Source organism: Phyllopteryx taeniolatus, chromosome 8, assembly GCF_024500385.1.
Source record: "Phyllopteryx taeniolatus isolate TA_2022b chromosome 8, UOR_Ptae_1.2, whole genome shotgun sequence".
In the NCBI taxonomy this organism is placed as follows: domain Eukaryota; kingdom Metazoa; phylum Chordata; class Actinopteri; order Syngnathiformes; family Syngnathidae; genus Phyllopteryx; species Phyllopteryx taeniolatus.
Window position 1 is genome coordinate 8,563,650 of NC_084509.1, and position 25,803 is coordinate 8,589,452.

At 41.0% G+C, this 25,803-nt stretch overlaps 1 protein-coding gene across 1 annotated transcript; it reads left to right on the forward strand.

Annotated features, from left to right (window-relative positions):
- Positions 1 to 2,243: 2,243 nt before the first annotated feature.
- LOC133482054 (protein Smaug homolog 2) lies at positions 2,244 to 24,774 on the forward strand. Its single transcript, XM_061781625.1, has 13 exons — positions 2,244 to 2,696; positions 6,328 to 6,851; positions 7,196 to 7,672; positions 7,790 to 8,026; positions 8,111 to 8,220; positions 11,237 to 11,323; positions 11,512 to 11,782; positions 12,782 to 12,867; positions 15,003 to 15,118; positions 15,237 to 15,435; positions 15,563 to 15,689; positions 21,567 to 21,650; positions 21,753 to 24,774. Exons 2-13 carry the CDS (start codon positions 6,656 to 6,658, stop codon positions 21,779 to 21,781), a joined length of 2,019 nt encoding a protein of 672 aa, XP_061637609.1. The 5' UTR covers positions 2,244 to 2,696; positions 6,328 to 6,655; the 3' UTR covers positions 21,782 to 24,774.
- The last annotated feature ends 1,029 nt before the right edge of the window (positions 24,775 to 25,803 follow it).

The following is a 25,803-nucleotide window of genomic DNA, read 5'->3' on the forward strand; positions in this document are numbered from 1 at the left end:
TATAGTAAAATGTATGCTATCCATGGCAAGTTTCTCCGAACAGGATCTCCATCCATCCATCTATTTTCAGAACAGCTTATCTTCATTAGGGTCACGGGTGTCCTGGCGCCTATCTCAGCTGACTACCCGTGAGAGGCGGGCAACATCCTGAACTGGTCGCCAGCCAGTCACAGGGGACATATAAAGCAACAACCATTCACACTCACGTTCACACCTACGGGCATTTTAGGGTCTTCAATCAACCTACCATGGATGTTTTTGGGATGTGGGAGGAAATCGGAGTACCCCAGACAAAACCCACGAAGGCACGGGGAGAACATGCAAGCTTCACGCAGGTAAGGCCAGATTTGACCCTGGAACCTCAGAACTGTGAGGCAGATGTGCTAACCAATCGTCTACCGTGCCACCTAAACAGGATCTCTTCATGATAAATCATGCAGCGGAAGGCCTGCAACTACTATCACTGATGAAAACATTAAACCCCTACAGCAGGTGTTCACACAAACACAGGGACAGTCTATCCGGAGAGCTGCACTGGAAGTCGGCATCAACAAAAGCTCCATTCAGCAGATGCGTTGGAGATTTATGAAGCTTTACCTGTACCAAATTCAGGTTGTTCAAAGGCTTCAAGGGGGAGATAATGGTGCTCATAATGGGGTCATGCAATCTTTTAGTAAAAACACTGCATTTGGTAACATTCAACCCTTTATAGATAATTTGTAAAATAAAATATATCATATTATGTAACGTATGCAATGTTTTTATTTATTTATTTATTTTCAAAATTAAAGTGCTGTCTGGTAACATTCAACCATCTTGTAAAATAGTGTTAGATTTGGCAACATTCAACATTTATTTAAAATTTTCTTAATTGGGTGGCACGGTGAACAACTGGTTAGAGCATCTGCCTCACAATTCTGAGGACCTGGGTTCAATCCCCGGCCCCGCCTGTGTGGAGTTTGCACGTTCTCCCCGTGCCTGTGTGGGTTTTCTCCGGGCACTCTGGTTTCCTCCCACATCCCAAAAACATGCATTAATTGAAGACTCTAAATTGTCCGTAGGTGTGAATGTGAGTGCAAATGGTTGTTTGTTTATGTGTGCCCTACGACTGGCTGGCAACCAGTTCATGGTGTACCCCGCCTCCTGCCCGATGATAGCTGTGATAGGCTCCAGCACTCCCGTGACCCTTGTGAGGATAAGCGGCTCAGAAAATGGATGGATGGATAAATTAAAACTATTTTCCTAACTTCTAACAGTCAACATTTTAATTGTTATTTATCCCTTTTTAAAAACAAAAAAATGTGTCATGTTTTGTAACAATCAACCATTTTTTAAAATAGTGTTATACCTTGGAACCTAATAAAGGTTATGTTATTTTTTTTAAGTTCAACATTTTAGTTTAAAAACGTGTTTTTATTAAAAATTTAATAAGCGGTAAAGAAAATGGATGGATGGATATATATATATATATATATATATATATATTTTTTTTTTTAAAAATAAAAATATTGCCTTATGTTGCATTAACATCCATCCATACATTTTCTGAGCCGCTTCTCCTCATTAGGTTCGCGGGCGTGCTGGAGCCTATCCCAGATATCATCGGGCAGGAGGCGGGGTACACCCTGAACTGGTTGCCAGCCAATCGCAGGGCACATAGAAACAAAACCATTCACACTCAGATTCACACCTACAGGCAATTTAGACTCTTCAATTAACCTACCATGCATCTTTTTGGGATGTGGGAAGAAACCAGAGTGCCCGGAGAAAACCCACACAAACTCCACACAGGCGGGGCCGGGGATTGAACCTCGGACCTCAGAACTGTGAGGCAGACGCTCTAACCAGTCATACACCATGCCGACTGCATTAACATTTAACCTTCAATTTTTTTTTCAACTATACCAAATCTGGTATAAAAATTTCAAACTCAAATATAGTGTGATATCTTGTAACACTGAACATTTTTTATCTATAAAAAATGTGACATCTTGTAACATTAATTCTTTAAAAAAAAAATACAGCTCTATGTAAACAATATAATAAATTAATTTACGTAAACGATTTTTACGTCCTGGTACAGATTAAATGTATTAATAGTGTTGTATTGAATTAATCCAAATGATTCATATTATGCCCGCGACCCTAGTGAGGAGAAGCGGCTCAGAAAATGGATGGATGGATGGATGGGTTCATATTATTACACTTACAATATTATATTGACACTTGCTATCAAAAACTCTTCATTTTGGGGGGTGATGTGTTGTAGTTTTTTTGTCTTTCGTCTTCGGACCGTTTTTTCATTGAACTAAGGTAGAATAATACATATTTCTTTATCGACCACTTTTCTTGCGGTTTTACAACATGACGTACCGTACAGACGTATGACGTCAGACGCCTGACAGTCCCTTACGTCATACGGTAACTAAAAAAAAATCGAAGTACATTTCTCACCAGGCGTCCACTCTTGTATTGTCATAAACACAAATTTTTTTGTACATATATTGTTCGACTTTGTACGGGAATCTATTTCTAATGGACGCTACTACAAGGGAGGATCGGAATCTACGCCTCACGCAGCTAAGGCAACATTATTGTTAGCAAAACTTGCTAAGCTACGAGGCTAGCGTATAGCACCCGAGAGCTAAGCTATGCGTTAGCCTTAGCTTGCTAAAAGCACTGACAAACCGACAAAGGTAAACAACTTGGAGTCTTCTACGTGTATCTTTGTGTAATAACCCCAATGCGGTCTCTGTTAACTTAGTTGACGTTGTGTTGTCGTCGAAGTGTGTTGCGGGGGGAATATGTGCAGCAACAGCGTCAACGAAAAACAATACAACCCCCCCCCCCCCCCATCACTAGCAAGGCCGACTTTGCTGGTGTTGGCTAGCACATTCTAGCGTTCTATGCCGCCTAGAAGTCAACTTTTTTTTTTACCCTCCACTGACTATACTCGGGAACACTCTGCTGACCAAATCCACGTTCGGTGTGCTAATCGTTTATATATAGCTTCTAATATTACAGGCGCTACCGTTTAAGTGACGGTTGCGTTTTTGACGTGCTACATTAGTTTTGCCGGTCACCCTGTCATGTGTATGTGAGGGTTTCTATATTTTTAGTGGCCACAGGTGTCCCAGGACCTTACCGCTTATAAAATAACACATACATTTGTAAATGTGGCATTCAAGGGTAGTCATATGCTTTATACCCCCCACCCAAAAAAAAAAAAAGTTTGCCAGGCTTCTGCACAGCTTATTCAATAACATTTTAATTCGTGACGTTTCCCACCACAATGTTTGGGAGAATTGGGGGGTCTTGAATAACCCATTCAGTAATTGAATAGCAGGACATTTACCAGTAAATTGTCATCTTCAGACATCCACTAATCAGCAACTGTGATATAACGCTGCCACCTTGTATAGTGTCTAAAATATACATTATGAGCAATCTGTCTCTGATAAACCATTGACTCTGTGACACTGACATGAATTCTGCTGTCCATAATTTACTAGACAAATATTTTGAACGTAGCTTAAATGATTTGGGTAATTTAAAGGACTAATCAAACTGCATCAGCCATACTGCAAAAAGAGAAACTTTGAAATGAAGATGACCGTTATTTAATGCAGATGGTCCAAATAACTTAACGGTCCCGTATTTTGGCTATTTAGACCTCCATCGGGTGACTCTCTAACATGGACTTAGTATAAAAGTGTCAATTTCATTAAAAAAAAAAAAAAAAAAATACGAGTGTCCACAAAAGGCCCCTCTGACTGCTACTTTTGTTTGACCCAGTTTTGTATGTGCTTTGTCGATATTTAGCTAAGACCGCTCCCTTGAATGGTTGCCTCCGTGTAGAAGACCCACTTGTGAGGGACACGTTACAGACCAAACTAGTAACTGAAGCATAATCAATTTATGGAAAAATAATAGTCAGTTTAATATATCATCAAAGTCATCAGTATTTGAAGCTGTAAGATGAATAACCTGTAATTGAATCTGAAGCAGCCTCAGAATTGTATGTCTAACTAGCAGAGGTGGCTAGAGTAGCCAAATATTGTATTCAAGTACTGTTACTTTAGAATAATATGACTCAAGTAAAAGTAAAAAGTAGTCCTCCAAGTTATTACTTAAGTGTAAGAAAGTACTCTGTGAAAAATACTACTCAACTAATGAGTAACTAGTGATTAACTCCTCATTTATTTTTAAATAAAATAAAAATAACTAAATAAAATATTAATGCAAATTCAGATATTGCTGAACAATATCACGTAATCTAAAACATAATAAATGCTTTATCCACTAAAATGACTGAATGAAGAAGTTGTTTGCTGAACAAACTTATTGATTGTGTGTGTATGTATGTATGTGTGTGTGTGTGTGTGAGAGAGAGACAGAGCGAGAACAAAACGTGTTTTACAGTAACTTGTGACCATAAAATAGTGCTAATGTTGCCGTATGCACAGCCAAAACAACAGCAAAAACATCTGCAACTTACCGCAAAGTGTTTTCTCAAGTTAGAAGTGGGATGAAATATCCAAGTTTGGGCAGTGAAAAAACTACGCTACATGATAAAGCTGTTGTTCGTAGTCTGTCATGTAAACACGAGTCGCGTGCGGCTGTCATGACTCACTTTGATTGGCCCGCGAAGCCCAGTAGAAGACTTTGTGTGCAGACGTGTGACTTTCTTGTGTCGTTTGATTGGTGAACTTGAGTCAGACCTCACTGTGGTATTCACGGTGGACTGGAGCAACAGCGCCCGGTGCAGAAATAAAAAACAAAAGTCTAAAAATAGATCGTGCACGCAATTATTGATAAATGAAAGTGGCGCGCGGCATGTACATTATTGTAACGGAGTAAGAGTACCGTTTCTTCTTAACATAAATACTTGAGTAAAAGTAAAAAGTATGCTTCATTAAAACTACTCTGACAAGTACAATTTATTCAAAATGTTACTTCAGTAAATGTAACGCAGGAAATGTAGCACGTTCCTACCCACCACTGCTAACTAGTAGGGCTTCTTATTAATCAGTACCCAAGAAATAGCTCTGTTTCAAAAAGGTTGGTGAGTACATCGCTCCCCCTCATGTGATATTGCTTAATTGTTGTTTGATCATTCAACTACCAAATAAACAACAGTAATCGGTTTATGAACAGTGATCTCAAAAATGATTTTGCAACAAATTTGAACGTACAACTTTTATGTAAAATAATTTGTTATCCTATTATTTGATTATTGGTGGGAGTAATCAATGGAATAAACAATTCTAAAAGTATTCGATAGCGACCGCCCTAGATTTGATACAAAAGGACTGATAAAGCAGGGTTGGGCCATGTGAACTTTTAAATCGGCCCACCGTGCGATTCTAGAAACAAATAAAACCCAGAGGAGGTCTTGCACAAAGCCCCAAAAACATTAAGCATACTTTGCCTTCATGGGCTGTATTCTGTGGTATCAAAGACAAGGATTCAATGTTTTAAGAAGTGCTTGCACCATGACACCTCCTATTTTACGACAAAGTTATTGATCTTGTTGAAGATGATCTGTGACATGGAGTTCACCTTAAAAAACTCAAACTGTATTATTGTGACACTTAATTAATTTTGGCATTCATTTCGCTGCTATGAACAGAAATGGTTTGTATTTGATTCAGTAAGAACTGATAAAGCAGGGTTGGGTCATATGTACGTATGTGAGAACATTCGTTTCGGCCCACCATGCAATTCTAAAAACCCAAGAGGAGCTGTTTTAAAAAAGCCCTCAAGACATTAAACCCAGAGATGCTCATAAGGTATAATAATATAGATTTGTTTGATGGTTGCATACTTTTTTTTCATGAATTTTGAATGTTGGACGTGTTTCTAAACTCCATACTAAATGTATGAACAGATGACTTTCTGTTGTTTCCTATGGGGAAAATGGTGAATCAAATTGCGGCAGATTGTGGTCCTAGTGACGAGCATGTCTGCCTCACAGTTGTGAGATCCAGGATTCGAATCTGTGCTCTGGTCTAACAGTGTGGAGTTTTTATATTTTCCTCATGCTTGCATGGGTATTCTCTGGGTACTCCAGCTTCCTTCCACCTTCGAAAGTCATGCATGTTAGGTTATTAGAAGACTAAATTGTCCATAGGTGTGAATTTAAGTACGAAAGTCTGTGATTGACTGTTGACCAGTCCAAGGTGTGCCCCGCCTCTCGCCTAAAATCAGCTGGGAAAGTCTATCTAAGTGCTGTTGAAATGAATGGAGGACCTTATACAAATTTTAAAATTCCATCACAATTAAAATGTTAACATCATGTTTTTCTGTGTTTTTCTGCTTTATTAGGTAGCCAATGTGATCCTGAGCATGCGAGAGTGACTCTACAATCTCTTTGGACTCTTCCTGTCAGGATCACTTTACGAGGAACCCCCCTCCTCTCCCCCCCCCCCCCCCCCCCCCCCCTCCCAAACAGTCCACAGGGTGATTTGACAGGATTTTCCATTATGTTTTGCTGCACCTGAACCATGTGAGGGTCTCTGAATTGGTGTCCGGGGAAAAGACTGACCCTGTCTGTCCCTGAAAAGTGTTCTTCCCCACCCCTTTTTGCCCCCTTCATCCCTCTCTACCCCGTCCACACATTCCTGAGCTCCTTACCTAAAAAAGGAGGCACGCCATGATGTTCAGAGACCAGGTAGGTATTCTCACGGACTGGTTCAAGGGCTGGAACGAGTGCGAACAGACAGTGGCTCTGTTGTCCCTCCTCAAGAGGGTGTCCCGCACACAGGCTCGCTTTTTACACATATGCCTTGAACACTGGTTGGCGGACTGCACAGAGATTCATATCCTTGAAGCGGAGGCCAACAATGCAGGTAGATGAACATATATCTCAATATTGATATACAGTGGAACCTCTAAGGTGAAACACAGTGTGTTGTGGGATGCTGGTGAACCTCCAATTTCATTTTAAAACAGAGATATTATGTTTCATGGTCAAATTGACACTCCATTAAAAAATTTAATAACTGTATAGGCAATGCCGAATGACGGAAGACCATCATTTGGAGAAAGTGTTTAAAAGAAAAAAGCCAAAGTAAAAGCACTGAACTGAGGTATGCTGAGGTCTGTAGGCATCTTTGAAGGTTCCCCTGTATATCCAAATTGTGCTTTGTACATAATAAAGAACCAGCTCTGATTGAATGTCCTCTGTCCTCAGCCATAGTTAACCAGTGGCACCAGGAGCCCAAGGAGAAAGTGGTGTCTTTGCTCTTGTCCCATCTGCCTTTGTTGCAGCCGCGCAACAGCGAGGCCAAATGTGAGTACATGAAGCTGCTGCAGAAGGTGTTGAGTCACACCATTGAGAGTAGCTTGTTTGTGGAGGAGAGCAGACAGCTACTGTCCTACGCACTCATCCATCCCGCCACCACACTGGAGGACCGCACGTCCCTGGCCATGTGGCTCAACCACTTGGAGGAGCACCTATCGGGCTGTTACACGCCATCCACACGGCCGCCCCCCAGCCCGTACCACCCGCGTCAGGGCTCAGACGAGTGGCCCAGCTCGGCCGAGGCCCTGGAGCCCGGCCACGCCTGGCACGACAAGTCTCCCTCGTCCAGCACGTCTCCTGCAGGCCACAACGGGCATATGGCTTTTCCGGGCGGATTGTCCTCTCCTGTCAACAGCAATAACACAGGTTTATATATAGGTCACACTTTCAAAACTGCACATAACACAAGAGTTGTATTTTATTTTTTATTTTTTAAATTTATTTATTATTTTTTTTTATATACATACCTCTCCTCATTCCCAGGACTAGGTGGGCAGATGCAGCCGAGCCCTCTGAAGAAATCCATCATCCCCTCCAGTCCCCAGGCTTGTGGGTCCGAGTGGCTCAGCCAGGATGACACGGGGAGCCGGCAGAACTTCCTCCCGACAGATCACGCGCCCCTCTCCCCGCAGAGTAGCGTGGCCTCCTCGGGCAGCGAGCAGACAGAAGAGCATGGCTCGGCACGCAACACCTTCCAGGAGGACGGCAGTGGCATGAAAGGTCAGAGGACTCTCTCTCTCTTATGTGACGCTGCTGCAATTTAAACTGACCTGTCATTTTGTCCTGTGTTTTTTGTTGTTGCAGATGTTCCTGCGTGGTTGAAAAGTCTCCGCCTTCACAAATATGCATCACTTTTTTCCCAAATGACCTACGAGGAAATGATGATTCTCACGGAGCATCATCTGGAATCACAGGTTTGTAAGACTTGTGTTAGATACACAAAGACCTGGCTTAGATAACAGTGGAATTTCCAAATTTTAATGGGCATTAGGTAGTACAATTCTGAAACAGCCCCAAATCGAGCCATTGCAAATTTCTCAAGACTTCAGCATATCTCAAGACATTTCCACTCATCTAAAGGATTACCTCTACTAATCTGTTTCGCTGTTTCTTCGGCTTTTCCATGTTCTTTTATGATGCTGCTGCAGATGAAAAAGTAGAGAAGTGTGATGATAACCATCAAACAGGAATTAGAACTTTGTTGAAAAAGTAGCATAAAAACTGGGAGGCTGAAACATACAATCAGCGTATCCAGAGACGTCTGCTCAGTGAGCAACTAAAGGATTAACAAAAAGTATGAATATAATATCTTAGATTTATATAGCGCCTTTTAAGGTTGATAACTATAGAACTGGAAACGGAACTTCTTGCGACTTTGGGGTAGTGTAATTGGTGGACAACCACCACCGGGACCATAAAGCAGCAGCACCATGAATCTAGGATGTACACAATCATTAATCCTGTATTCAGTAGTTAAATTATTCATCACATCATTCATCACAAACAAACCACCTTCACATGAGGCTTATCAATAGTATTAGCTAGCATCCTAGCCTAAATAACATGCTAGCACAAACTGACGTGACATTACAGCTGGACAAACAAATGTCCGCACTAGCACTTTACACAAATGGTATGAACTCAACTAAACTCAACTTCATTTATATAACACTTTCACAACAGCCACAGTTGTCCTAAAATACAAGTCATTAAGCTCACCTTTTGGTATTTAGATAGAATCAGAATCAGAATCAGAATCAGAATCATCTTTATTTGCCAAGTATGTCCAAAACACACAAGGAATTTGTCTCCGGTAGTTGGAGCCGCTCTAGTACAACAGACAGTCAATTTACAGAACACTTTGGAGACATAAAGACATTAACAGAAAACAACAACAAACAACAATTGTGCCAAAGACGGACGAAAAACACAAAAACAAAGACAATACTAGAGAGCGCGTTACCGAGGCGACCACACTGGGAATAATACATGTTAGGGCACACAGTGCAGGCAAATTGTCACGGCAATGGAGACTACACGGGGTATTAATAGCTGCATTGGGAGAGAAGCAGAAAAACACTTTAAGCTTCACTTGTCCTGGTGCATGTGGTGTTTTTAACAATCAGCAACAAAGCAGGACATCTCAAACGGAGATGAAAATCCCTATCAATGAATTAAAGCTAGGGATAGCTGGGATAGGCTCCAGCAGCCCGTGACCCTAGTGAGGATAAGCGGTAAAGAAGATGGATGGACGGCTGGATGAATAACAGCTACGCTTTACACGATCAGGATTTTTTGGGCCGATCAGCGAGTGTAAAAAAAACATAAACCGATCACCGATCCGATCACAAGATGGAGCAATGTATCTATTTAAATGACTTGTTCATTTACTTTATGTACTTGTGTACTTAATTGCTCAAACAATTATATTTACAATAAATAATGTATCTTTGTTTGTCTATTTACGCCAGTGAGGCATAGTGACAGACAGAACAACTGGTCTTCTATTAGATGGCAGGAAGTATATACAGTAATTAATGTCTCCACTTTTTGACATTTTTGTTTGTTGGTGTGCCGTGAGATTTTTCAAATGTAAAATATGTGCCTTGGCTCCATAAAGGTTGGAAATCAGTGCTCTAGTCAGATCATGTATTCAAATCAGTCAGGTCAAACCAACTTTACAACATGACAGAAATAATGGCATAATAACAGCACAATTCCACCAGATGGGGCCAAAGTAACATGTATCGCTTTGGCCAGAGCACAGAAACCCCGAATAAAGGAGGATAAGTTCCCCCAAAAATCTGCAATAAAATGCAAATTCACGAATGCCGGCTGGCGAGTATGCGGGGGTTCACTGTATGCCTTCCGGGTAGCACAGTGAAGTAGTGGTAGGCACGATGCGAAGCCGCTCCTATGCGAGGTGAGAGTCCACTCTGCTTCCGGTGTCAATGCATTCGCTAATCATGGCAGCGAATAAACTTGACTTCATGATGTCACGTTGAAATTTCATATACTTTGATTCAGGCTGCAACTGCATCTGCCATGACAAGGTTGATACAGTAAATACATTAAGATAACAAATATTGAAGCCATAATTTAGTCACCACTTGACTTTACGCCGATCTGATCGGTGTGATCGGTATCGGCCGAGAATTAGCATTTCATGCTGATCGGCTTTCCTGTCATAATTCGCCAATCCGATCAATGACGTCATCGATGGGCTCCACAAAAGACATTTAACTCTGCGTCGCCGTCGCGTATGAATCCAAAAGCTAGTTTATTTTTAGCCTTGTCACGTCTTTTGGCGCAGTATTGTAACTATCTGACGGCCAATAAAGTTTTTTTCAATCTTGTCGGTGGAAAAACACGTCGTCGGTATGGGACTATTTTGCGGTGTTCTGGAAGTGAATTTCTGTAAGTGAGCAACTCTGGTATTGTTTCTTTGGGTACTCTGGCTTCCTCCCGCATCCCAAAAAGATGCATTTTATGTTCACTGAGGTCTCTAAATTGTACATAGGTGTGAATCTTCGTGTGAATGCTTGTTTGTCTATGCTTGGTTGGCTATATGTGCCCTGCGATTGGCTGGGAGCCAGTTGAGGGTGTACCCCCACCTCAATAATCAGATGGGGTAAGCCCCACCCCACTCATAGCCCTAATAAGGACAAACAAGCTAGATTCCTCCTGTCTCATCAATGGTAAACACTTGTGTCCTTAAACCTGATAATACATCACCTTTCAATGAGGCGTGAAATTAAACAACGTACCCCGCCGGTCACACATAGCGGCGGCACGATTGTTGTCCCTGCTCCTTGGCGTAAATGAAACAGATGGTGATTGTTTTGTTGTGTAGTAACATTATAGATGGTTGGGGCAAGAAATGCCATGTCTTCATCACACACACTCTCGTTATCTCTCTTTCCTCTTTAGAATGTCACCAAGGGAGCACGGCATAAAATTGCCTTGAGCATCCAAAAACTGCGTGAGCGGCAAAGTGTGCTAAAATCTTTGGAAAAGGTAATTTACACAACGTTTTGTTTAAATTAGTTCATTTTCTTGGACCAATGAGTGAGCAATAATTAGTTGTCATATGACTTGCAATTCAGCTGAGTCAGGAAATTCCCCTTCAGCTTGTTGGCTGGTTGGATTTTAGGTACTTCTCGGACTCTTGTGGCTGACTAATCTTCCTTCTCACGTGTTTGCAGGACATTTTGGAAGGAGGAAACCTGCGTAATGCACTGCAGGAGCTGCAGCAGATCATCATCACGCCCATCAAGGCCTACAGCATGTTGTCGCAGACCTCGCAGGAGCCGGCCAGCGCTCCGCCAGAAGCGACAAAGTTAGCAACGGATAAAGAAACAGCCCCTGAGGGATTCCATCATTCCCACAGCACGCCAACCTGTGATGGAGACTCCTCGACGGCGCCTATCTCGGACGGCGACATTGCCGGACAGTTCACCCGAGTCATGGGGAAAGGTAAGAGATCCCTGTTTTTATTTTTTTATTTTTATTTTTTTAATATAAACTTACCTGTGCAGTGCTCAGCAAATATATTGTAGCAGCTCCCAATGGAAGGTTCATGCCCCTAAATAAATAACACTAAAAATAGTTTAACAGTGTGATGTTTTTGAATATTTTTGCCTTATGGTCGTGAAAATACGGTAAATTAAAACTGCTGAAACACAGCATAGCAGTGGTTCGAACGTCTATCTCACAGTCCAGGGGTCCAGTGTTCGAATCTCTACTCGTGTCCGACTGAGAGTTTGCATGTTCTGTGGCGAGTTTACATGTTCCAAGAACATCCTTGTTGTAGGTTCATTAAAGACTCTAAATTGAACATTTAGCAGCTTCCTATCCTGTATACCAGTTCCAAGCTTGGTTAAAAAGAAATGGTTAAAAACACAAACTTAGATATCAGAAAGTGTGGAAAGGAAGCACAGCGAGAAACAAACACAGCGGTGATTCATATGTGCCGGTTGCGTTCCAAGAGTCATCAGCTCTGTAGCCTCGTCTCACTCGATAGAAACAAAACTGGAAGTCGTTGCCATGGGAAGTCAATTTCAGCCTTCCGAATAAGATGCTGATTAGCGTGCCCTGATCTCTGTGGTGTAACATGTGACTGACAGTTCTTCTTAGTCAAATTTCTATTTTAAGGTTTCTCAATCCAACACGTTGTTATCCTGTTGTGAAATTTAGTTGAGTTCTGCATTGCATGTTCCTTTCAATAATGGAATGAAACCCCTTGGTGCTCCCATTTATAACTTCAAATGCAGATATTTATTTTTTGTAACATTTGTGAAATACAGTAACCAGTGTCTTCCTGTAGATATTGTCATTGATTTTACAGAACTTAACTGAATGGAAGTACGCTAAAGTGCTTTCTCTTATTAAATACACTATATAATAAGTTAGTCAATATCCTTGTCAGCGTTCTGTGCTTATTCCACATGAACACGCTCACTTCTTTTGTTTCAGTTTGCACGCAGCTGCTCGTGTCCAGGCCAGATGAAGAGAATATCAGCTGCTACCTCCAGCTCATTGAGAAGTGTCTAATACACGAGGTAAGTGTGTGTACCTGATGTATATTCAGCAAATAGTGGCCAGGTGAGCGGCACGGTGGCCGACTGGTTAGAGTGTCTGCCTCACAGTTCTGAGGACCGGGGTTCAATCCCCGGCCCCGCCTGTGTGGAGTTTGCATGTTCTCTCCGTGCCTGCGTAGGTTTTCTCCGGGCACTCCGGTTTTCTCCCACATCCCAAAAACATGCATGCTAGGTTAATTGACGACTCTATATTGCCCCTAGGTACGAATGTGAGTGTGAATGGTTGTTTGTTTGTATGTGCCCTGCGATTGGCTGGCAACTAGTTCTGGGTGTACCCCGCCTCCTGTCCGATGTTAGCTGGGATAGGCTCAGCACACCCGCGACCCTAGTGAGGAGAAGCGGCTCGGAAAATGGATGGATGGACTGGCCAGGTGGTGTGTTTATTGACTCAACCGCAGATGGGGTGGAGACTTTAACAATGTTTACAGCAAATTATATGTCAAATGAAACAGGAAGAAATTTAAAAAGAACTATTACGGAAAAATGCTGCAAGAACAGAGGAAGACTGGGCGAAACAAAGAAACAGTTTTCACATAAAGTATGATAATTTTTAAAACTGCACAGAGAACTTGTTTACAATGTGGTAAGACTCCATACATCTTAGAGACTATGGCTATGTTCACACTAAAGGTCAATTGCAATTTTTTTGTCCAGTGTTACATATATAAGGTTTTTTTTTTCATGTCAATGTGAACAGTACAATTGCAATTTTTTTCATATTCAACCCAGGCCTTTCATATGTGGATATAAATCGGATATGTATCCGACGCGAGTGCAATATGGACGCTCGCGGCGCGCTCATTTGACTTATACGTCATCAAAAGTCTACAAACGTCACAATTGTTCAACAAAACGACAAACGACAAAGCAAACAGCAGATAAAAAGGGACAAAACAGTGGCGAAAGAAGATGCTTTACAATTGATAAATATAAGTAAAAAAATAAATAATTAAAAACATTTTTGTGTGCGCGCGCGGCACGGTGATCGACTGCTTAGCACATGCACCTCACATTTCTGAGGACTCGGGTTCAAATCCAGCCTCGCCTGTGTGGAGTTCGCATGTTCTCCCCGTGCATGCGTGGGTTTTCTCCAGGTAATTTTAGCAAATGGCTGCAATATAACAGAGTGAAAAATTTAAGGGGGTCTGAATACTTTCCGTACCCACTGTATATTAATATATAGTATTAGTGTATTAAATATTTATTATATCAGCAAAGTTATTTGTTTGTTTGCATAATAGTGCTGTGTTTTGATTTTGACTTTTGAGATCCATCCATCCTTTTTTGAGCCGCTTCTCCTCACGGGCGTGCTGGAGCCTATCCCATCTATCATCGGGCAGGAGGCGGGGTACACCCTGAACTGGTTGCCAGTCAATCGCAGGGCACATACAAACAAACAACCATTCGCACTCACAGTCACACCTACAGGCAATTTAGAGTCTCCAATTAATGCATGTTTTTGGGATGTGGGAGGAAACCGGAGTGCTTGGAGAAAACCCACGCACGCACGGGGAGAACATGCAAACTCCACACAGGCGGGGCCGAGGATTGAACCCGGGTCCTCAGAACTGTGAGGCTGACGCTCTAACCAGTCGGCTACCGTGCCGCCGACTTTTGAGATATGCACAATAAATGTTCTCAAAATTACATCATATCTTGTTTTACTTTTTTTTTTTTTTTTTTTTTTAATCAATTTAGCTTTGCTAAAGGACAATACAGTCTGATACCGGTATTTCTTTTAATGTATCATTCTGTCAATAAAACTGTCACTACATTATTGTATATTTAGCAATGTAGTCCCAAAACATCGTATTGAATAAATCCAAACTGAAATAAAAATAATCTGTCAAATATTTTGTCACTCAAAACGTAATGTAATAAAAATATGAAAATCTAAAGAAAATATTAGATTTGTTCGGAGTCTTTCTTGTGGCATGTGGCAATGCAGAATGTTCCTGCGAGGTGATGATGGGGTTGACATCTCTGGGGACGGCCACGATTTGAAGAAATACAATTATCACCTTGTACATAACCACATACAAAATGACTGAAATCCTCAAAATGAGTTGTTTGAAGTTTGGGGTTTTTCTTCTAAGGCTTTCACAGAAACCCACAAAAAGCGTCTGGTTTCATGGAAGCAGCAGGTCCTCAAACTGCTCCGCCTAGTCCCTCGGAAAGCCATGCTGGACATGCCCGTGTACCGACAGAAAGGGTGAGCTGAACGTGCCTTTGAAACCTAACCGCCATTTGATGTCAAGTACTTTCAGCAGGTTCAAAATTGAGTTCTCCTTATTTAATTTATTTCACCTTATTGTCTTTTCACGCTCCAGCTGGGCCTACGGGTCCAACTCCCTCCCCACAGCAGGCTCTGTGAGCGGAGGCGTGGGCCGACGGGGCCAGAGGCAGTTCCAGATAACACCGCGTGGACTCCAGGCTGGGCGAATGGGTCTGCTGAGTCCCGGCGGCATCGGCAGCGCCTCTCCTCGCCACACGCTCACTAACCCCGCGCTGGCAGGCCAGGGTCGACAAGTTAGTACAGCGAGCCCAATGTGCTACCTGTTGTTTTATTCCACTCTTATGATCATCACAGTTTCGGTGACTGAGCCAAATGACACTGGCTGACATGACTCATTGGTGAATTTCTCCCGGTTTTTAGAGCCTGTGGTTTGCCAACCCCGGGGGCAGTAACAGCATGCCAAGTCAAAGTCGCAGCTCTGTGCAGCGGACCCACTCACTTCCTGTCCACACCTCCCCGCAAACCATGCTCATGTTCCAACAGCAAGGTACTGTGTCAAGCCTCTCCTATCCGCTCCTATCATACTGTATTTCTTCAGATAGTCCCTCTAATACAGTGGTTCTCAAACATTTTAACTCAAATATGCCCTAAAAAATAAATTACTCAACAAATGATAAATAAAATTCAGGGTGGACCAAAAGTAGGTACATTTCATTTTATATTATTTACAGGTTTTTTTTCATGGCATCTTTTTCTTTCTGATCTCCTTCCTTCAAAGTTGTTTTTACTCCTGCGTCCTTCCCTCAATCCTTTCTTTGCTGAAAACCTACTTTTCAGACTTCTTTGTTTTTGTTCGAGTATTCCCTCCTTCCCTTCTGACTTCTTTTCTGCCTTCCTTTCCCTCAGGCCCATTTTTTCTGGCATCTTTTGTTCTTCTTTGTTTTTGAGTCTGGTGGCCCTCATTTTCCTCTTGATAATACCCCATAGATTCTCAATGGGGTTTCGATCCGGCGAGTTGGCTGGCCAGTCAAGCGTTTTGGTGCTTCTGGCAGTATGGGCAGGGGCCAGGTCCTGCGGAAGATGAAATCTGCATCTCCATACACATCCTCAGCTGAAGGAATCATCAAGTCCTCTAAAACATTCTGGTATACTGTTGCGGTGACCTTGGATTTAAGAAAGCAGAGTTTACTAACACCTGCACTGGACATTGCACCCCAAATCATGACTGACTGTGGATAATTCACACTTGACCTCAAGCAGCTTGGGTTCTGTTCTTCACCCGTCTTCCTCCAAATCCTTGGACCTTGATTCCCAAATGAAAGGCACAGTTTACTTTCATCTGAAAAGAGGACCTTGGACCACTGTCCAACAGTCCAGTCCTTCTTCTCCTTGGCCCATTTGAGACGCTTCCTTCGTCTGCTCAGGCTCAGAAGTGGCTTGACTCGAGGAACCCGACAGTTTTAGCCCATCTCCTGGATGTGTTTGAATGTGGTGGTTTTTGAAGCTGTGACTCCCGCCTCCTTCCACTCTTTTTGGCTCTGCTAGATTCTTGAATCTTCTCTATTTTGATAATCCGCTGAAGCCCACGGTCATCTATTTTGCTGGTGCATCTTCTCCTGCCACATTTTGTCCTTCCACTAGACTTTCCATTGATATTCTTGGACACACCACTCTGTGAACAGCCAGCCTCCTTAGCTATGCACTTTTGTGGCTTATCCATCCTCTGGAGGGTATCAATGATGGTCTTCTGGCCAGTTGTCAAGTCTGCAGTCTTCCCCATATTGAACCCAACTGAGACAATTGAACCAAACTGAAGCAATTTAATGACACCTGGGGAAACCTGTGCAGGTGCTTTGAGTTTAGTTTATGATAATTGTGTGACACTCAGTTTAAAACATTTATGGCCTCCAAAATTTGGGCTGATTTCTTCACAATATTAAAATTTTTTGAATTCCTGATTTTGTGGGTTTTATGAGCTGGAAGCCCAAATTATAAATAAACAAATAAATACTTGAAATTGTTTAAATTGTGGGCCCTGAATCTATAATCTATGAAAGTTTAACTTTTTGAATGTAATTACAAAAATAATTAAACTTTTCCATATTAATTTTTTTTGAAAAAGGTCTGTACCTCAAGCAATCTGTGAATGAACGTCCTGTCCCGAGCATTGGTGATGACCACCACACGTTTTTCCTTATTTTATTATCCTCCCCCCCCCCCCCCCACAAACAATAAATTTGCGCGATCTGTTATTGTTGTCGTCGCCATGGTAACGAGTCTGTCCGGTGGTGTTTGATTTGACAAGATAAAGCCCAGTGTTGGTATAAGATGCGGTGGTATCGGAATACAAGATTTTATTGCAGTAGTCTGAAAAAGTGCAATCATGAAAGACCAAATTTGTTTTGTAGTCTGATCCATTAAGTGGTCTGTTTGAGGCACCGCAAAAAAGTCCCACATCGCCGAGTGTTTTTTCATCGACAAGATTGAAATAAAATTGGCCGTCAGATAGTTACAGTACTACATCACAAGACACGTGACAAGGCTGAAAATAAACTAGCTTTCGGTACACGACGGCGATGTGGAGTAAATGTCCTTTGCGGAGCCGATCTATGACGTCATTGATCGGATCGGCGGATTAAAGCCGATCAGCATGAAATGCTAATTATCGGTCGATACCGATCAAGCCGATCAGATCATTGTAAAGTCTATTGTATACTCATATCTTTGTTTGATAACTATGAAAGAGAACACTGGAAACAATGTACAACTGCTGCATGACCTATTTCTCTCTTGAGAATGAAATTAGGATGGTACGATACAGCTGCATCAGTTCGCGAGTACCTCGCGAACTGATGCAGCTGAATGAAACTGTTCCTTTGTAATACAGTACAAAATAAAAAAAATGGATTACTAGGAATATTATTATTTATATTAAAATGCTTTAGTTAAAACACTGTATGATCACACTGTGATAATATGGGTTTTGTTTCGTAATATAAGAATAGTTCAATTATTTTGTTAAACTAGTCAGCCAGGCCTGCGAGGAATGCAAAGTTATCAATGTCCTTTCAAAAGTCTTGTTTTTGTTTTAATTCGTCATTTAAAAAAAAAAACATCATTCAAGCAAAACGATTTTTTTCATGTTTTTGAGATTGTAGGGTGAAAGCTGCAGCTGGCAACTAGTGTGGATTGAATGATGTGGCAACAATGGGACAATGAAATGCCAGTATTTTGAGATTAGTAGCCCATCAGCAACATATTGGGAAAAAAAAAAACAACTTTGAACGACTTCATTTTTGGACCAGTGAACTTTGTTTAAAATTTTGAATTATGAACTATGAACTGAACTAGTTAATTTTTTTAACTAAACTTTGAACCATTTTGCGTGGAAAATTAGTTCTCCCAACACTGATCATGTATTATTTCACATCGCAATATGTATCGCAGGTTACTTTTTTTCTTGTATTTCCTAGTTTTTACAGTGCAGTATGTGTACTTTTTGATACTGTATACATTTTGTGACATTTTTGTCTGTGCGCGGTGAAATTAAAACAGATTGATGACTGTCGAATTCAAATATCCATGGAGGACTGGCAGTGAAGGAGTTTTAAAGAAACTGCCTTGGCGCAATAAAGGTTGGGAAATAGACGCCTCTCCCATCTGCGGTTGAATAATCAAACACCACCAGCAATAACTTGCAGAAATATGGTGTCTGCGTTTTTACACACTTGCCTTTGAAAGTGAATCTGCTTACGTTCAGAGGACGTTCTGTCTGTCCTTTCTTCACAAAAAAGATGTATTCACACATCATAGAAAGAGAAGCTCGAGGTAACGTCATCCAGTAGTGAGCACAAATTGAACAAGCCAGTTGTAGCATCTGTCTGTCTTTGTGGAGGAAAAAAAGGTATACTCCTATCATCATAGATTTCAATAAATAAGGTGGGAAGCAGCCGCACATTTTACAGGCGAGGCAGTGTCGTGAAAGAGCTCAGCGTTGGACTTGGTTGGAACACGAAAAGGCCATTAGAAGAGAAATCTGCAGCGCGGCATCTGGCAAACGCTTGTGTGTGCCTTGCAGATTGTGCCAGATTGTTTACAGCCACATGCTGCTCGCCTTATCTTGTTATTGTGTCTCCAACATAGAGGGAGAGCGGTGTTCTGTTGCTGGAATATGACCAATTACTTTTTTGTTTTGTTTTAGTTGGTGAAGTTGTGCAGCACGTGTGGTGTACAATAATAGCATACAATATAATGTAGAAGAAAGTGACTTTAAGCTTTTCTTGTAATGCTGGATAATATTTGTTTAAAACACTGTTGGTTTGATTATTAAACAAACCCAACAAAGATCAATTACTGATCTGACACAAATAGAAACTTAAGTGTAACTTGACATCTTCAACAGTCTAATCTTAACATAGTTATACAGCTGTGCACATAAATTTACGTACATTAACCTTGGCTGAATTCGTGAAATATTGGCAATGTTTTGGAAAATATAACTGATGACTGAACGGAGACCATCCCATTTTATTCTTTATTCCTATGTTTTCTTTAATGATTGTGCCACTGTGAATGCCTTAGTTTAATTTCAATCCCATTAAAAATAAAGTTGTGTTTTGCCTGATAACTCACGTTTTCTTTTAAGTATGGTACACATCTAACAAATTTTGCTTAGGTATGTATGTAAACTTTTGAGCACATCTGTGTGTGTAATGGTAATATTACAACGTCATTATGGTACAGTCACGCTCTTTTTCTTGTGACATTATGCATCCAACCATTTTTCGTACCGCTTATCCTCACAAGGGTCCCGGTGTGCTGGCGCCGATCCCAACTGACTGTGGGTAAGAGGCAGGGTACAGCCTGAACTGTCGCCAGCCAATCGCTGGTCACACATAGACAAACAACCATTCACACTCACATTCACCCCTATGGACAATTTATTCTTCAAATAACCAGATTTGAACCCAGGTCCCCAGAACTGTGAGGCAGATGGGCTAACCAGTTGTCTGCCGTGACATTATTTCTTTCTATAATAGTGCCTTTATTCTTGTAACCTTACAACATTACAACATAAAGTGATTACTTCATTCTTGTTGAATTATGATTTTTTTTGTGTGTGTATTAAAACAAGTTTCCTATTATGACTTGCAAATTTTCATTTTCATCTTTGTAAAAATGAAAACTTTATTTTCGTAATGTTACAACTGTATTCTAAAATGACAATTTGTTTTTTGAATTATTAAGCCCCATAAAATTATGACATTCCTATTGATATTATCCATCCATCCATCCATTTTCCTTCCCGCTTATCCTCACGCAGGTCGCGGATGTGCTGGAGCCTATTCCAGCTATCTTTGGGTGAGAGGCGGTGTACACCCTGAACTGGTCGCCAGCCAATCGCAGGGCACATATAAACAAACAACCACTCTCACTCACATTCACACTTACGGGCAATTGAGAGTCTTCAATCAACCTACCATGCAGGTTTTTGGGATGTGGGAGGAAACCGGAGTACTCGGAAAAAAGCCACGCAGGCACAGGAGAACATGCAAACTCCACACAGGGAAGGCCGGATTTTAACCCGCAACCTCAGAATTGTGAGGCGGATGTGCTAACCAGTCGGATCACCGTGCTGCCCTATTTATAGTATAATTAAATTATTTTATTTAAAATAAAATTACGACTTTTACCTGGCAATACTATGACTGTATTCTTTATCGTAGCACAATAGTTTTTTATTGTAATATTACAACTTTATTCTGATAATTTTACAACTTTAATTTATTAATTATGCCCTTTTTTCTATTACAACTTTATTCTTGTAAAATTAGCACTTTATTCATGACTTTTTCCGCATAAAATTACACATTATTCATGTCAAATGGAATTTTTCCTTGTAATATTAAAAATGTACTCGTAAAAATGTAACATTTTCCTTTTTAATGTTATGAGTTTATTCTCTTAGAATTACGTTCTCATAAAACTGCCTTTTTGCCATAATATGACGTTATACTCTTAAAATAATAATAACAACCATATTCTCAAAATATTTCAATTTCTTTCTCTTGACAGGACAATTTCATTCATTCTTTTAATTCTATGTCTCTATCCAACACTCCTTCGTACAACCCAATCCAGTATACGCGGAACCTACTTTCGCATTTGGCAAAATGGGTCTAAGCACTTCTACCCGGTTTGTCTTCAAACAAGAAGAAGAAGAAGAAGACAAAACAATCATGTAATCAAACCGTAGTCTTGCTCATTAGCGTAGCATAGACAGGAAGTCAACCGTTCTGTTTTCTGGGTTTGCTTACGTGATGTTCCGCATACAGCGGATTTGGAAATGATGAAGAATATGAATTTAGTAATCCCACGAGAAATATAACGGGGAATTATAATTTTCACTTTGTATCATTGTTAGATTGCCAAGTTCCAGGCGCAGACCTGGAGATAAACCCTACGCTAGAGTCGCTGTGCCTCAGTATGACGGAGCACGCCTTAGGGGGTGAGTTTCCTTTGCTGCGCTCACACTATCCTAACACTCTCTAAAAACGTCAAATGAGTGGTCTCGGTAAAATGTTTTAACATGTTCTCATCTCCATGACAGACGGAACTGACCGGACATCAACGATATGAAATGAAGACTAGAAAAAAAGAAAAGCTCCTCATCACCCAGCACAAAGATTTACGTACGCTCGAGCAAACCAGGCAAAGCAGTCACTACATAATGACAAAAAAACTGTGTATATGTTCGCTAATATTTTTGTACTTTATTATATATATATATATAACTAAGTTTATTATTAAGAAAAATGGAATACAGATAATTATATTGCAGGACAGGGAGGAAGGTTCACGACCGTGTCACTTGCAGGTCTGTGACATGGCGCAATTGTGAGAGCGAGAAAAGGATCGGTGCTGTCTTAAAAACGGCCCTGTATGAGTTCTCCTTCTTTTCCCTATTCCTCACAGTTCTGCACCACCTCGCGTGTAGATCGGCCAGATGTAAGGCACTTTTATCCATACGGCACTAGACTGTAATTGGCTTAAAGAAGACACTTTGGAGAACCCGAAAGGCTTCTCAAAAGGTTAGTCTCTTTACGGTCTTCTCCAGACATGTTTTGAGAGAATAAGCACGTAACTCAACAGCAGGCATCGCCTTTTATTTAAACGTTCCACCCTGAAGACTCCTCCTCTCCACTAAAGCCAAAGAGAAGGGTTGATCGGTCGATGGCTCATTCGGGAAGGATTACTTGCAACAGAATGGTTTAACTTCAAAAAGCAGTTGGAGAATGCTCGGCTGCGCTTTGCCGGCGTTATTTTAATTTTATTTTATTTTTTTTCCCCCCTTTTTTAAAAAAAATAACTCCCTACTGCGTCAATGATGATGAATTATCGCGTTGTGCTGAGGAGCTAGGGCCGGCAAAGGGTTGTACTATTGCACAAGAGCTGATTTGAAATATGGATCCTCTCCAGTGACCCCTAGTACAGGGGTTCCTCGCTTTTATGACTGCATTCCATTCCCATGGCGGCAGTGTAACTCAAATTTGTACTAAGGTCGAAATGTGTCACAGTCATTCACTAACCTATGCTAAAGCTGTAGTAAGGTCATAATAGCAAATATTTGTATGAAAAATACTTATAGGCTATAAATATAAAACAATCCAATGAAAAACAGAAAGTACAGTGGTAACTGAGTGACAAATTATTCTTACGCAGTGGTGCGAACTACTTTGTAACATCAAAACGTATGTGTGGACCGTTGTAAACCGAGGACCCCCTGTATTGTCGTAACATTCACATATACTGTACATAAACAAATGAGAAACAACACAGTGGAACCCTTTCTCCAATGAATTGATAGAGAATCCCTAATACAGCTAACACTCTTGACAACTGGCCAATAAAAATTGACCCGTGACCTACTCCGGGACCCCAAAGTACACCCTTTAGAATCACACGTGACGATTTGATGACTCATGCGTTTCCAAGGTGCTCCAAGATGGCCATACTTTTCCGTTAGTGTCTGTGTTTCAGTCAACCCTTAACATTATCGCGTGGTATCAGTGTTGAATCGTTTAAAAAATAATAATAATAAATAAACAAAAGAAGCGGTCTTCTAACCCGGCCTCTGTCTTGGAATGTGGCAGAGCGGAGGTGCATGTACGTTTGAATATGGTCACAATATGGCTCACTTTGTTTGTTCGGTTGCTTTGTAAGGCAGGGATGACCGAGTTTTTATTTTGTGGCAGCACCCATAGTAAAAAAGCAAAGATAGTTCTACAGTGGAAACCCCAAAGTTGTCTCCAAACTTATTCTAATTTCAGGTTTTCCCATAGGACATAATGTAAAAATTCGTTCCACAGTTAAATTTTCAGCATCATACCCCAAGGATCAAGAAGTCTAGTAGCCTTCACAAATCCTTTTGTCTTGCTGAAATTAGCCCGAATCGGCCCTATCTCATGCATGTGAGCCAGCCCTCATCTTGGAACACATACTGCTGGGCCTATAAGGAGTATGGATTTGGCTACCATGACAACTAGCGGCAGAGCAAGGGGTGGGTGCACTGACAACCCTGAATCTAAAACAGCGGGTGAGAACTGCGAAGCACATGCGCCCCCCCACGAAGACAGCATGGATTCTATTTTCCCTCATGGAGGCAGCACTTCAGCACCAAGTCACCAAATTACACTTGTCAATTTCTGTGCTGACCTGTGTATGTGGCGCATGCAGTGGGCCCATCACCAAACACAAATACACTGCCACCCCCACCTTGTCAAGTATGTGCCACTGATCAGAAGCTAATGCTAATCTGTGCATCCAACAAAACTCAATGGTGCTCTCCTTACCTTTTTGCTTTAATGTACTATTTCACCAATCCGTGTCAAGACTACAAATGAATGGCACTTGCGCAAAGCTACCACTGGCTAATTTAACCATACGAAATTCCCTGCACATTTTCAGAAGTAGGCAGCTAACAAAACATTTACTTGGTTGTTAATTTTCACACTTAGAATTACAATCTTTATTGTCATTGCACAGTGGTTGGTAGGCAGTGGGCACACACTCCAGAGACCCAACTACTTGTACAAGCCATAAAAAAAGTATTTTGAGTCCTGTAATATGTTCTCTAGATAATTGTATGTAGTTACGAGCTATGTGTTCAGCTACACAATTTTTACCTTAAATAAAATAAATTCCATTTAATTGATATTTAATGAATTGTATTGCTCCTATTTTAAACTAAGCGGCCCGACACATTCCTATCTCAGAGAGCTAACTAATATGATGATGTTTGAGCCTTTGAACTCTCAAGTTTTGTCGGTAGTTCAACTTTGGAGGTTCCACTGTATACTCAAACCTGTTTTTTTATAACTCTCCCTTGATATGGATAACTTATGCTTACTTTGTATAATCGCATGTTTTTTGCCACACTAATACAGCACTGTTGTAGTTAAGAGGACAACATGGTGAGCAGACATTTTGCAACTAAAAGTGTGTGTGTGTGTGTATGTGTGTTTATAACGCCTGTTTACATCTTTCTAAGATAAAGCCCATGTCATATTATATGGAAAAAAAAAAAAATTTTGGCGTCTGCGGATCTTTAATGGCATCATGTTGTCGAGTTACATTGCAGTTAGGTTTTCTTCAGAGCAGGCTCTTGAATACATCTGACTTACTGAGAAGAAAAAAAACAAACAAAAAAAACACATCACACTCGTGCCCGACAAGGACCTCAACAAAGACAGCTGACATTTTTAGGACTTGTTACATATGGCTCAGATTGTCCTTTCCAGAACCAAGGTGCTGCAGTAGAGTACGGTACAGTCGATGTGCATGATGAAGCTGCAGCAGAGCATGACGACGCTTTTCTGAGCCACAGTCGATGATGCGTAATCTGTAAAACACTACACAACAATACAAGGCCAAGGAGTACTCTGTTTACATTCCAGTGATGCACTTCGTTTTGGCACTAGTACAGGGGTGGGGAACCTACCTGGCATGGCACTTGTTCCAGCTCGAAACTATAATATAAAGCCCACAATTGCTCATAATAGGCTACTCACAAAAATGTATGGATATTGGGCTCTTGGTTGAAATTTCAGGATGAACCTGAAATGCACTATAACCTTTACAGTTTAACTTAATTTGACCTTCTCTCGCTAAACTTTTGAATGCAGTTCTAACTTCTCAGTGTTTCAGCTTTTAACAAAACTCGCAGTTCTCTGTAAAGGAGCTGACTGGCAAAATTCAAAACAGGTGTAATAGATTTCCCATGACGTCCACATCTGCCTTTCTGTAACTCTTCCAGTCTGTCTGTCTCTGTTGCAACTTGCAGATGGCATTCTTCACACTTTGAATTCAGTGGTGACTTTGCTCTGAGAACATTATTTTTGTTGTTTAATTGTTAAGGTGCTATCTTGGTCTCGAGATGTAAAAATCTGAAAATCATGATGAAGAGGACTGTTTAAATACTAATTGAACTAGGAAATGTATTGGTCCATTCATGAATCAAGCACCTGTTGTGAAATTTGCTCGTCAACGTTTTATTAGAGAGCAGCAAGTTGTGCAAAAAGTACAAAAAACATATAACAGCTGGACATGTGCAGGTCAAATTAAGTTAGTTAATAGTGCATTTTAGGTTCATCTAGAAATTT